Here is a 14497-nt window from a genome sequence, read left to right as displayed (position 1 = left end):
ACCATAGTTTGGAAGGCGGGCTTAAGCCTCATGCGTGCTCACACATGAAGTAGTTTCCAACGCCAAATACAAGAAAATGCATGAAGCCAACCTTCATTTCTAAGCATTTTCTAAATTTATGATGTAGCATCAAATTATGAGAAAGTCTATAAACGATTTTCTTATCTTAGATGCGTTTGATTAGGGTAGATTCCATTGCGAAATGTACCTATTCAGGCCTATCAATTAGATTGTTAATTTAAGACGAAGAATTAACCATAAAATCCAGACATCATTGTAAACATATGGCTTAGCAGCAGCAGTTTAGGGTGTCGAAGAAAATTGATTTTGCGAGCTCGCTCATAAACACTGCGAGATTAAAAGCAAGATCAAGCGAAGCGTGAAATTTTTAGAAATTTTCGTCTCGGAACCTCTCTTGAAGAACGGCATCTGTAGAACATGGTCAATAGCAAACCATGAAAATAAATTCTGAGTTCGTCACGATAATTATAATGGATAAATCTGTTCATTCACTCCCAAACAAGCTACTCGATTCACATTAGCTTGCACAAAATCATAAACATTAATATAGGCCCTTGAGATACGAGCTGCAAGCTTCAAAGCCGAGCTGCACTTTTTCAAACGCCTTTTAATTTTCCCCCTTTTAATTCCCCTAGAGAATCTCATTTCCAAAAAGTATTTGTTAGATGCGTGGATGAATACAACCTTTGGAATAAAGCTAACCTGTAATATTCTAGAATGCTTTGATCTTCTTTCACTCCTTCTTTTGAACCCAAAGCCAGCAGTCGTAAAGACTTACACACCTCGCGCTCCTGACCCAAAGAACCCTGAGCTCCTTGCATTAAAATGGAAGCCGCATTCGATAAGCTACTTGATAAACTGTAGTTATTATTGTTCCTTGCGGGTGCTGGCACCCAAACAAGGGTCACTTCATCCTCTTGTATAACCCGGACACTTGATGAATCGGTGGGTGAACCATCCGAGTTCTGGGGTACGGTTGTTCCGGTAGTTCCTGGAGGTCGTTGTTGGTCCAAAGTTACAATGGGTGGACGTTGTTCGATAGCACCCATTGGGGGTTCATCGTCGTATGGATCGTCGATTTCTCGCTAGAAATTCAAAACCTCAATTAACCCTTAAAGTTCATTAAACTGCTCAAAACTTACAGTTAGCCTACATGTGGTCACTATTAATAGTTAACATTATATAGTAGCTTTGGGTAGGCTTTGATAATAGCTAGGTAGTGGAGGGTACGGGGTTATTTTGCAATAACAGCTAGGGAGGGGGAATTTATGCCGCCCCATCATTTTCATGAACGGAACCGTAGACTTAAACTACTGTATTAGCTGTCCATTATCTCAGGCTAGGATAATTGCAACGCAACGTGATGCCCTCGGGCTTGTCCCCGTTTCTCCAGATCAAGCATTTATGAGTAGTTTTTTTATATAAACAGCAGCTTCCAATCATAACCGGCAGATCGCCGGAATAGCTGCGAAAGAATAGACTTGCGTGCCGTATAATAAAGATAGAAACAGATACAGATCTAAATAGAAAAAAAATCGACGCCGCTCAAAAAACTAGGTAAAAAACATTCAGCGATAAATTAATAAAGCTTGTTAAAATTCATTCCACAGAAGCCTCTTATTAGGGACCTTTACGGCTCATATGAGTTCCTTTGACCTTAAACAAATTCAAATTAAACTTAAGTTTTAAAGTGCAAAAGTCATTTTATTGAGTGAGGTAAGTCACATATGATCAAAATCTAATCACGCAAATAACCTAAAAACTTTTGCTAAAGCGAGTGAAAAATGATGTGACATGCGCAAATGCCGTTAGTGAGAGGAAGAAGTCATTCAGAAAATTCGACTTTTTCAGCTTTGCTGTGTGAACAAAAAACGAAAAAAGAGCGTCAGACGACGAAACAAAAAAACCAAGAGCACCGCAATATAGCTTCGCTCAGCTTACAGCTTCGCAGCTACAAAAAAAATTTGAAACATGAATCCAAGCAAAGGTAATTTTGCTATTGGCTCTGCAAGTCATGCAAAAATTCAAAACCTAGACAAACAAAAGCAATTATGCTATTTAAGAGAACTCTCGTGTTTGAATTGATTATTGTGCCGAGAAAAGTTGAGACGAGGCGTTAAATTAGTTTTCTAAAAAATCCAATTGAAACACTGACAACTTACCAATCATTTATTGTTTCTGAGGAAAACAATTGGACAAATCTGCTTTGCTAAATTGGGGTCTTTCAAAGCAAAAGTTAAAACACAAAAAGTTGATGAGAGAGGAACAAAGATTTGAACAACTTGTAATCACTTACATAGCTGATGAAAACCCTTCTATTAGTACAAAAGAAAAAAATTGTTGATTACAAAGCTGATAAAGGTTGCTTCAGTTAATTTTTTAAAGAACATTTAAAATGAATTTTGGAATGTTGAGGAAATTTCAGTAATCGCAAAAATGTATTGGTCAAGTCCAATAATAAATTGCACAAGACGAAATAGTTGGAACCACAAGCGCTACAAAATTTCATTAAAACAGCACCAGTTGACAGCTGCTATAAACAAAAACGCTGAAATCTACATTCTTTAATAGAGTACTTCTCTTAGGAAAAGTCTTAAAAAAAAGACAGCGCCCCAATGTAATTCAAATTCTTTGAATTGTAAAAAACGTAGCAAGATGTACAATTCATAGACTAAACAAAAAACTAGAACTAGAACGGACTATGAGTAAAAAAAAACATTAAAAAATCAGTGACAAAATGCCGTATGTGAACAAAAAAAACCACAAGCGAGAAAGCGAATTTTTGTTCAAACACTTTATTCTCACTCTACTTTAAATTTAGAGCGAAAAAATTTCAAGCCGCAAAACCACTTGCTTTTTTTGCTCTACTTCATGTTTTGGCGTGACCAAAATCACTACTCCAATTTGACCAAAAATCATGAAAAGATGTGAACAGATCTTTAAAAAAAAGACAGCGCCCCAATACAATTCAAATTCTTTCAATTGTAAAAAACCAAGAGCACCGCAATATAGCTCCCCTCAGCTTACAGCTATCAAAATACTTCGACGGTTCAACTCAGATTAAAAAAAGAGGTATAGAATTGAGTACACATATTGACATATACGCTTTTAATTTAAGGAGACTTTCGTATGAACTTAGTACAAAATTGAATAAAAATGAACAAATGGTCAACGATGCGGCTACCAAAAAAATTTAAAATAGTAGCCCCGCAAAATACCATTTAGAAAACAAAAAGACAAGTAAACCCAACGACTGAAAACTTTTGGCCAAAAATATCATTTCCTAATTTCTCAATTTCAACTTTCAAAAATTTAACACCCTACACAGAAAGGACAACAATTTTGTAAACATAACCGACTAACGTCAAGCTAAGTGCTCTAAAACGATCGGCGAGCGGTTTCCTTCGGTGATAGCCACCTAGGGCTCAGCGATTGTAGCAGGGAGTCTGACTGAGGGGTGATTGCAGGGAGGGCGAAATTCAAAGAACGGCCCGTCACACCATTAATTTATGTCTCCTTTCGATGAATCGCCAACTTGGAGAATAGTAAAGCGTAAGGTTCTAAGAGAGCTGCTCATTCACTTAAAACCCTCCCGGCATTAACTGCTTACCCCATTTTCACGGAAGTGAAAGAAGTGAAAACGGTCAGACAAAAGTCGGTCAAGCGAAAAATCGCATAAAAAAAGGACACAGGACTAATAACGTACCCGAATAACGTCGGACGAATTGCTCTCAAACGACCGGCGAGCGGTAGGCTTCGTCCGTAGCTAGCCACGATTTAGTGAGCTTATCTTTAGCTTAATTGAAAGGGCGTTAGATGAGCGCAGCTGTGGGCGGGGTGCACCAGGGGGCCCTTAAGGCCTGAACGATGTGAAGGGGTGGGAATGGGGGATGAAGTGAGGGGGCTGATGTGGGGTTGTACCTGTTTATCCCGTCTTTGAGGACCAAAGTCAAATGGGTCAGACGAAAAATCGGTCAAGCAAAAACAGGACTAATATAATTGCTACAAACTGCGTTTTGAGAGCAATTAATAATTGCTACAAACTTTGTTTGAGAGCAATTAAACACATGTTGCGAATGAGCTAAAACTAAACAAAAAACCTTGCCGGTGACCCAGCATGCACCTTAACGTCTATTTAAAGCAAAAACACCCGGAATTGGTTACTCTTAAAATCGACGAAAGGAAGGCACGCAAAATATTTTTGAAATCTAGACACATCATATTCCTCTGATAATTCATTTATAAAATTTTGGGGATGATTTCCATCGATCAGGCATTTTTCTGGAATTTTCCAATTACAGTATGATCTAAGATGGTAAAAGAGCCGTGAAAATTTCACCAAAACTGAGCTAATATATACAGAGAAGAAAATGAAAACAGTCCATAGATTGGTGGAAAAGCAACCATAGATCTTTTTGACCTTCATTGGAATAGAAAAAAGCAGAATGAACAGAGATAATTCGCCACCTGTTATTTCTAGAATTGTAAGGGTGTGTGATTGCCCTATTACACAAAAACGCTTTATGAATAGAGCTCTGATGTTCAAGATAAAACCCTAAAAAGCTTGAGAAATAGAGCACTTAAGTTTGTCGCCCCATTCAGATGAACTCTATGGATCTTCAATTACTAAACCTTTTAAAGTCTTAAGTTCATTGAATTGAGTACAAAAGTCATTTTTAAGCGAAGCAAGTCGAAATAATATCGCACAATAAACCTAATAGCTGATGGCGAAGCGAGTAACAGAAAACGTAACACACACACACGCACACGCGCACACATACACACACAGAGAAACACGCAAATTCAGCTGCATAATAGTAGACGTCATTGAAAAAGGAGAAGCCAAAGGATCACAAGAATAACCGATGTAGAAGACGAATTAAAAATCGATGTAGACGACGAATTAAAATAATCGATGTAGACGACGAATTAAAAAAAACGAAGATGAGATCAATAAAAGCCTGGCTATCGCTAAGCAAATATCCACAAAACTTTTCGTTTTCTCAAACCTTAATCTGGTAGTTAGTCTTACTCCTGCTTCTTAATGAAGGAATGGTGGACTAGTATCAATACCAAAAAACATTCCAACTGTTAACAAAGGCAAGTAAACAAAAATTTGAAACAAAAAATTCTCACAAATTTAAAATGAGACAAACATTTATTTCCATTTTTGCATTTCCAACGTGCTAACCGTTATGCTGTAATAATATTTATTGCTAAAATTGTCGCAAGCGATGTTTTCTTGGATATAGAAATCTATTGAAAGCAGACGTGCCCCGAAAATTCGAAATTAAAGTTCAAGATAAGGTGCAAAATACTGCTCGAACTGCACAACAGAAATAATGTCGAACATACCCGGCCGATTGCCGGAAAATAGCCATTGAAAAAAAATATCAACAAAAATTGATTTTTGTATAAAACCATTTTTAAGTGCGAATTATTTTGATGCCATTTCGTAATTGAATATACTCCTGTCTCTCAGTGAGAGGCTACAGGGTCTAGTATCAATACCAATAAGCATTATAGACAGTAAACAAAACTTATAAGAACAAAGTTCAAGTACCGGGCATCTAAAAATGGGCTTTATGGGTTTATACCGTTTCTATTTCTGACTTTGATTTATTTATACTGACTCTCTTCATTTTGAATTGCTTTGCTGAGCAGCTGCTGTTTAAAAGGACTTTGAGCAGAATGACAGAAGAGTGAAACTAGCCTAGAGAAGCCAAAAAGATTTCACGCAAAATGTCGAAAAGGCGGCAAAATGGGTAAAGCGAAAAAAAGTTCGACGAAGTAAAAAAAATAGGAGCGCTATAATAGCCGGCTGAGAAGATGAGGACGGCTATTAAAAAGCTAGTAAGAATCAAAACAAGCATTCTCATTAAAAAATTTTAAAACTTATGCCTGCAATAAAAACCAACCAATCAGTTCTTAAAAAAACGTTACCAAGCCCAGAAAACAAAACATAACCGACTAAACGTCGGGTGAATTGATCTCGAACGACTAATGGGAGCTCTAATCAACTGCAGCCTGCTCTATTTGGGGGTGAGGGAGTTTAAATTGGACTAAGAAGTTCAATAGTGGGCTTCAAATAACCACATTAGAGGTTAACGGATACCACTATTAAGATTTAAAGTTAAAAAATGGCACCGGTTTCGGCGCACTTTTCATTTGACTTTTCGTATTAAATTTTCGCCCATTGAGTTCAGCTGCTTGAAATTGTGATTGAGAGCGAATTTTAGATAACGCGAAACGCAAAAAGTCACAGGCGTAAAAGTCACTCGAAAAGTCAAAATTGTCAAGCGAAAATTTTGCATAAAAAAGACACACACGTTTACAATAATTGCTATGAATTTCGTTCAAGAGCAATTTATTACAGTAGACACTTCAGTGCAAGAAAGAAAAATTCCTAGAAAAATTTTGCAAATATGATTGCAAATAAACAACTTTCCTTTTGCATAGTATACCTAAGAACAGGTCCCATTTCATAGCTGATAATTCTCACGTGGTAAACGGGGTAACTAAAATTACAAAGTCGTTGGAGCTTCAAATGACGTCAGAGGTTATTAAATAACACAATAACCACTAATAAAATTTAAAAAAGAAATCTCAGCAATTTCGGCGCACTATTTATTTGACTTTTAGTAGTGAACTGCCACCACTTGCGAATGAGTAAGACGTTTAGATCGCGCAAAACGAAAAGTCTAGAGCGTTAAAGTCACTCAAAAAGCAAAAAAGGCAGTCGAAACTTTTGCATCAATTGAAAATTTCGCTTGGTCAAGCGAAATAGACAAACACGTTCACGATTATTGCTGAAGAACTTCGTTCCTGCGCAATTAATAAGCACATGTACTTATTGTTTCAATTGAAATAAATTGTTTCAAAATTTCATGTTCAATAGAAATAATTTTTCCAAAAATAACAAACTTCCTAACATATACTCCTAAAATCATTTCTTCTCAGTTCTGCAGTTTTCGATGAAAGTTACAAGTAAGCGATTTTGCCAAAAATTTGTCATCAGCAGCCATTATTTTAAATGGATAAACCCCTGACTTTTAATAAACTGGAGAAAACTTAGAGGTAAACCAGGTAAAAAGATCAAGGTAAACCAGACATTTTTTTAAATTTGTTATTTTTGCTGTAGTTACTAACCTGACAAAACACATACATCAATGTGTACCGAATAGCATCAAAAACGCTTTTGCCTCTGAATCCCATTTCCATGCAGAATTCGCCTGGATTTCATCAGTGCGTCAAATCAACATAACAGTGGAAAACAAAAAATTCATCACTAAGCACCAACTGGAAACCCAAATAGGTTAAAACTTCAATATCTTGAAAACTTTAAATGCAGCCTAGTGGAACCAGTTCGGTACAAACACTAAGCTAACGTAAAAATTTTACAAATTTGAAACTGCCGCACGTAAACAAAAATTTTTCAGCAAATTTTATTACACTGACTTTTCTCGGTCCCGACCGCTCTCTCTACTCTCTTTCTCCTCTGTGATCTTTAATACTGTTCAGAAATTTGACCAAAACACGATTTTAAAAGCGGCATGTCCTGTTTCATATACTCAACAACTTTATCGATCAATCGGGAAGGATCAGCTTTCCGGTTCAAATCCTAAACGCTTCTATTTATTCAAAGTGTTTCGAGACATCAAAACTTAGATTCTGACGGAACATTGTGAGACCAGGCCACTCTGAAAACTCAATCATTATTATCTGAAAAAAATTTCTCTGCAAAGGAAACGAAAGTTTTTCACTTGGCCATTTGCTCGTCGTTCTTTCTTCACATTTCTCAAAGCTCATTTCTTAGAAGACGTAAATTGAATTTGAGCACAAATTAAAAAATTAGTTGTTAAAATTGAACTTAAGTATATGAGAGGTCTAGACATTATATAAGATAAGCATGGACCAGTTAAATATGATAGGTCATATTCGTCCGAACAATACAATGTCATTTCTAGTCAGAACACACTTTGCGGTTAGATTAAAAATTCATTGCCTGCTTTTTTAATACCTTAGACATTTCTCTATTCATTAGGCTGCTTTAAAGCCTTCTGCACTCGAGCAAATGTCACCAAAATCCTTAAACATGTCATGCTCCCAGTTTAGACAAATCAGACAAACATTATTTTCCGATTTTCTCTCCTTTCAGGGACGCAAAATGGCAGCAAATTGTAAATTTTTAAACATGCTCCATCTTGAAAGGCTTTGCGCCGTTCCATAAACCTGGAAAAGTAAACGGTAAACGCGCGTCAATAAATTAAGAACACTCAATTGCTTTGCTGTGCTAACCACAGGCGTTAAGCCATCGCATTACATACAAAGCTATTCTAAGTTACATAATCGAGGTGAAAGCCCACGGCGCCGTAAGCTGAAAGTGTGGAAAAATAGAAGTAAGTCATAATTGGGAAAAGCATTCTTACCGTCACTGTTTTTATGACAGTTTTTATGAGAATATCAGCGTTTCTTTCCTGAAGAACTTGGTTGCAAATGAACTCTTGTGTGGTCGGGATAGCCTGGTTCATGCTCACACAAAGATCCGCTAAATATTGCAGGTACTTGCAATCTTTATTCTCTCGCACTAGAGATATAAATGTGTCTATCTCTTTCGTGCTTATGTGTTTCTCAAGCAGTTTTCGGTTGTTATGAAGCAGAGCCGTTATTGTATCTTCGGCCAGGATGTCATACCCAATTTGTCGTTGCATGAATTGAAACTGCCCCGCTATGTATTCCTGAAAAATTGATATTTTTTAAACCTATGACATCAAACAACTAAGATGAATAATATGTTTACTATTCATATATTTATTAAATTTATTGATTTTATAACTTTTCTGAGCATAAAAACATTTTCCCATTTGCTTATATTTTCGATTTACATCGTTGATCGTTGGCATAGAAGGTTAAAACTTCATTTTTTGTATTTTATGTTAATGTACCGAACCAGAATATGATTGATATTGATTTCTGCATCCGATATTTACTTTTAAGTATCATAACCATCGCCCACCCCCCCCCCCCCCCCCGGATACATTTGAAGAATAAATGCATCGCTATTACACATGACACTCGTGTTCAAACCAAAAGACATCGTTCACCATTATCCAATTACTTCAGACCATATTAGATTTCGCAATCACAAAAAGCCATATCAGCTTTCTTAATGAAGCAGAAATAATCGCATTAGCTCTCTTAATGAGGTAAAACTGACCAACCATATCAGTTTGCTTAATTAGATAGAATGAACCATGTTAGCTTGTTTAATGAAACCACCTTAGGCAGAAAAGAATTAGAACCAAATCATGGCACAGAGAAAAGAGGAAAGGCCTTAGAGCGAACAAACATCCGTTTAAAATTAGAAGTTGGCGAACAAATGAGCCTATTGTATCGATTTTATTACTGCTGACATTCAGACCATTAATCTCAATATACACAAACATGGGTTGCCAACTCTTATAAAGGATTATTATTTGTCCTCTGGGAATTGAGTAAATAAAACTATGGAAATTCCAGTAACCCGTACTGTAACCCACGCAAATTTAGCACCTGAATCAGTATATACATATATCTTCGCACTATAAGCTATAATAATTTAAACAGCCATAACATTTGGTTCGCCGTTTTGAATCAATGACCGGATGCTGTATATAAACACATGACGAGTTAGAATAGAAACAGTAACTTCCACAAGACAAAGGCATCAGTATTATAGACCAAAAGCATTTAATTGAGAAAAGTTACCGAAATGCTGTAGAGTCTAAAAATGTAAGAGCATGATATATATGATTCTCCGAAACCAAATCAAATGACCACGTTTCATCAAAACAACCTATCTGAACATATTTATGGTTCCAACTATCTTAACGAAAGGACGCCCCATTAAGATAAGCTTTCCGTTCAGTCAACTGCGGCCAATCAATACGGTTCTAATGACTTTGCTATCATACATCTAAGATTCGGTTTTCAAATTTCGTAAAACCAACGCTTTCGATGTATGTTAGTCATATCAGAAGAACCAAGACCGTACTTTAGCAGTACCGGACTTTAGATGACTTTCGGTATATTTTTGTCTTAGAATGAAAAACGTTTTAAATAACACCACGCAACTGGAGTTCCCCGGATGATAAATTATTATTTTAGGAAACGACTAATAAGCAAGGCATGTGCCAAATCACTCCAAGTAGAAATTCAATGGAGTGGACATTCAAGCAAAACTTGACCTCAGAACTTAACATTGAATAAACTATTTACTCCTCTAAGACACATAACTCAACAAAAACAATGAACAAACATAACCGACTAACATCGGGCGAATTGCTCTCAAACGACCGGCGAGCGGTTGGCTTCGTCAATAGCTAGCAACGGTTAAGTGCGGCTAGCTTTAGCTTAATTGAAGGGGCGTGAGGTGACCGGAGCGGGGGGGGGGGTGTACCGCAGCGGGGGGGGGCAATGCTGATGTGGGGGCGGGGGTGAGGGATCAATTTCTAAGAACCGCCCTTCACACCATAAGTATAAGTCTCCAAAAAATTTTCTCTTTATCCCGTTTTGAGAAACAGAGGTCAACCGTTTTATCCCTATGAGAAACAGAGGTCAAATGGGTCAGACGAAAAACCGGTCAAACGAAAAACCGCATAGAAAAAGACCAACACGATTAATATAATTGCTCCAAACTAGGTTGGCGAGTAATTAACAATGATTTCCTAAAAACTGCTAGTTAGGTCTTTTATGATAATACATTTCTGCTATAATTATTTGTTTATTAGCAAATAGAAGATGACATCACGCCACATAACAGCAGCTGGAGTGCAGCATCAACAAAGGAGTTAAGGAAAGAGAGAGAGAGAGAGAGAGAGAGTGTGTGTGAGATAATACGTGAATGAGAAAGGAAGGAAATAAACCCCAGACGACAGAGAGAGCAACAGCTACAAATAATGATGATGAGATTCAACTTCTCAAACTCTAGTATTCTGGACTTGTTAGTAATTCAATTATATAAAAGAACTGAAAAGCGCAAAATTTAAAAAGTTGCCCGACTTCGCGGTGAAAAAATTTGCAAAATCAATTTTCGTCTATGGATTTCTGTCATGTAACCCATCTGCAAGAAAAAAAAGTTTCGTTGGCCAGTAATGATCGTTAAACTGAGAAAAAGACAAAAAAAATTCAATAATTTCAAACAATTGCAAATGTTAATAAATCTGGCTAAAATTCGTGATATTAAAATCTTCAAGCCCATTTTATTGTCTCATGAGACTATTCAGTAACCCTATTTCAAGCCGCGAATAGTTTCACTGGCTCATGAAGGTCCATACACTTGAAACATGATAATAATTTCTAAACAAAATTGAAAATTAAACTTTATCAAAAAAAGTGCTAAAACTCGAGGAATTAAAATATTGAAAACCATTCCAACAACTCTAGAAACTATGCAGTATCTTATTATCAAATAATAAAAACTTGAGAAAAATGCTTTAATTCGTGATACTAAAAATCTTGAAAAACATTCCATTAAATCTAGAAACTACGCAATAACCTATTATCAAAAACTAGAGGAGCTTCCTTGGCTCTTGAGGCTGGAGAAACCTAAAAAATCACTCAAAAAAATCAAAACCTAATGCAAATTTTCAAATGAAAAATGCCACTAATTGTGATATTAAAAAAATGATAACTAATCAATGGCCAATAAAAACTTTCCAGAAACTTATTATCAAACCCTAACGGAGGTTTTCTGACCCCTGAGTGAAAAAAACTGCAAAAAATTTGTGATGTTAAAAAGCTGAAAACCATTACACTACATCTACAAACTATAGAGTAACCTATCATCAAACCCTTGAGGAGGTTCCATGACAACTAGAGCTGAAAGAACTAGAAAAATGACAAAAATTTTCAAAAAAATTTTAAAATGCAAGTTTTATAAAGAAAAATTGCGAAAGTTTGTGATATTAAAAAGTTGAAAAAAATTCCATGACCAACGAAAAATTTTCAGTAACTTACTATCATACCCTTAAGGAAGTTTTCTGGACCTGGGTCTGGATAAACTTTATTAATGACAATAAATGTCATTAAAATTAAAAAAAGTTTAGTAAAAAATCCATTACCCCTAAAAATTACCCCACTCCATTACCCCTTAAAAATATGCAGGAACCTATTATCAAGCCAAGAGGAGCCCTTGACACTAGGGCTGAAAAAACTCAGAAAAAGAGGAAAATTTTTCAAAAAGTTAGAAAAAATTGTGAAAATTAGTATAAATTTGCATGTTTTTGTTTCAATTACCAAAACATAGCTCTTAAAATGGTCATAAAAAGTACTCATATCATGCAAAAGACCTTTATCAACTTTAACCAGCCTCAATTTTAGACGCGTCCAACAAAAAATTTGAAAAATTACAAAAAACAAACAACATAACCGACAAAACGTCGGAAGAATTGCTCTCAAACGACTAGTGGGAGCTCTAATCAACTGCAGCCTGCTTAAGTCGGGGGGGGGGGGGGGGGTTAACATATACCACTGTTCAGATTTAAAGTAAAAAATGACACCAGTTTAGGCGCATTTTTCATTTGACTTTTAGTATCAAATTGCCTCCAACGGAGTGTAGCTGCTTGAAATTGTGATTGAGAGAGAATTTTAGATCACGCGAAACGCAAAAAGTCAAGGTCCTAAAAGTCACTCGAAAAGTCAAAATCGTCAAGCGAAAATTTTGAATAAAAAAGACACACGGGTTTACAATAATTGCTATGAACTTCGTTCAAGAGCAATTAAAAAATTGGAACATTTTGGCTCAAACTCAAATGACCTTTTAACCTTAAACTACGGCCTTCCAAGTAGCTTCACAACACTTAGCACTGAAAGGACTACTAAACGCGGCTAAGGGCTTCTAATGAAACTTAATGCCCGCTGGGAGCTACCTGTTTATCCCGTTTTTAAGGATGATAAGTCAAGGGGCAGACGAAAAATCGGTCAAGCGAAAAATCGCATAAAAAGACCGACAGGACTAATATAATTGCTTAGCTTCGTTTGAGAGTAATTAATTATTCAGATAAGCTTTGTAATAATACTCCACAAATAACTATTACAAAAAAACTATTCTCACAACGCGTTTGGATGCTGTACTGGGTCTATCAGTGACTACAGAAGTGCATGATCATAATATGAGAAAGCGATTCGAGACGAGATAAGGTAGAAACCTGTTAAAACTCAAATTATTTTATTTGTTTCGGTAAAAACTAGCCAAAAATGTACAAGTGCTCCTCTCATCAAGAACAATTATATGTATAAAAGCATGGACAGGGTCATTCTGAAAGGAACGATAAATGATTAGATATGCAAAAAACTAAAAAAGATAGTATGATGTTGAAACTCCTCGATTAAAAAAGACATCCTGACCAGCAGGCCAATTGAACATCAGAGCAATACAGAAAAAGTTTCACAAACGTAGAAAATAGCATTTAAATGGTACCAATTCTTGGTCTTGGTGCTGCGGTATTGAAACCCAAAGCCTCCTATCAGTAACAAAGAAGCGAGAACAGAAAAATTAACAAGGGCAGGAAAAAAATAGGCTGGAAAAGTAAATTAGCAAAAAAAAACAAAGCAAAGGATTAGCTAAAGGATCTTAGTGTTCAAGGCTCTTAGTGCGAACTAAAAATTGAATAACAAATCGGACGCAAAAATCAGACTGCAAGTTCAAAAGACAGATAGAAAACACGAAAAAGACGAATATTCAAAAACTTGAAAAATTGGGAATGGAATTGCTAATATTACTTGTTGATACTTATGTCCTTAAAACAAACTCTTTGTTGCCAAAATCCACAAGAGATCTAACGTACAGGCTACCAAAATCCTAACTGAATATAGTAGAGATAAACAAAGGAAAAAAGAAATCGAACGGCCAAACAGATTACCCTGGGGTCAAGTTAGACCATAACACCTAAGAGATGTTTGACGGTAACGTAAATTTCAGAATTGTTAACTTATTTGATTGATAAAAATCCATCATATAAAACCTATTTATTATCAGGCTCCGATTAAGCTCACAATTTCAATCTTGAATTCATTGAATGTGATTATACCTTCAACTTGAGTAAAATAGCATAAAAACATTCTTCCGAGAGGTAAATCAAAACTTACATTGTATAGGTTACGTGACCCGAAAGTAACAGAAAACTTCTGTTGTTTATCGAGAACCACGAACCGATTCCGAATAATCAGTCAAAACTATGAAATGCCTTCAGCAGAGTCACGTAATGTTGCATAAAACTCGGAAATTTAAAATTTGTGGAAGTCAACCGCTGACTGTACAGTCAAGCTTGCATGTACAGTTTTAATATGACTTCAAAAAACCAGAGGAGACTATCACTATACAGCGTTTGACTACTTCCAAAAAGTCCGAGAGCTGAAACTGAAAGGGTCAAAAATTCGGCTCTATTGGAAACACTTACCATCATGGGTCTTTTTCGACAAAATTTTGCCTATTTCA

At 36.1% G+C, this 14497-nt stretch overlaps 1 protein-coding gene across 19 annotated transcripts in view; it reads right to left on the bottom strand.

The window, feature by feature from the left end:
- Window positions 1-14497, bottom strand: part of LOC142342608 (inositol 1,4,5-trisphosphate receptor-like) — a 175066-nt gene that overhangs the window by 156547 nt on the left and 4022 nt on the right. For all 19 annotated transcript variants that reach the window (XM_075394000.1, XM_075394013.1, XM_075394006.1 and 16 more), the window contains exons 8-9: window positions 8451-8759; window positions 724-1106 (exon numbers count right to left, since the gene is read on the bottom strand). In XM_075394000.1, the coding sequence (XP_075250115.1) occupies window positions 724-1106; window positions 8451-8759 (692 nt within the window). The remainder of the gene's footprint in view (window positions 1-723; window positions 1107-8450; window positions 8760-14497) is intronic.

The sequence above is a fragment of the Convolutriloba macropyga genome, chromosome 7 (assembly GCF_964194025.1).
Source record: "Convolutriloba macropyga chromosome 7, txConMacr16.3, whole genome shotgun sequence".
NCBI classification, from domain to species: domain Eukaryota; kingdom Metazoa; phylum Xenacoelomorpha; order Acoela; family Convolutidae; genus Convolutriloba; species Convolutriloba macropyga.
Note: the sequence above shows the minus strand (reverse complement) of the source record. Positions and strands in the feature narration are given on the sequence as shown.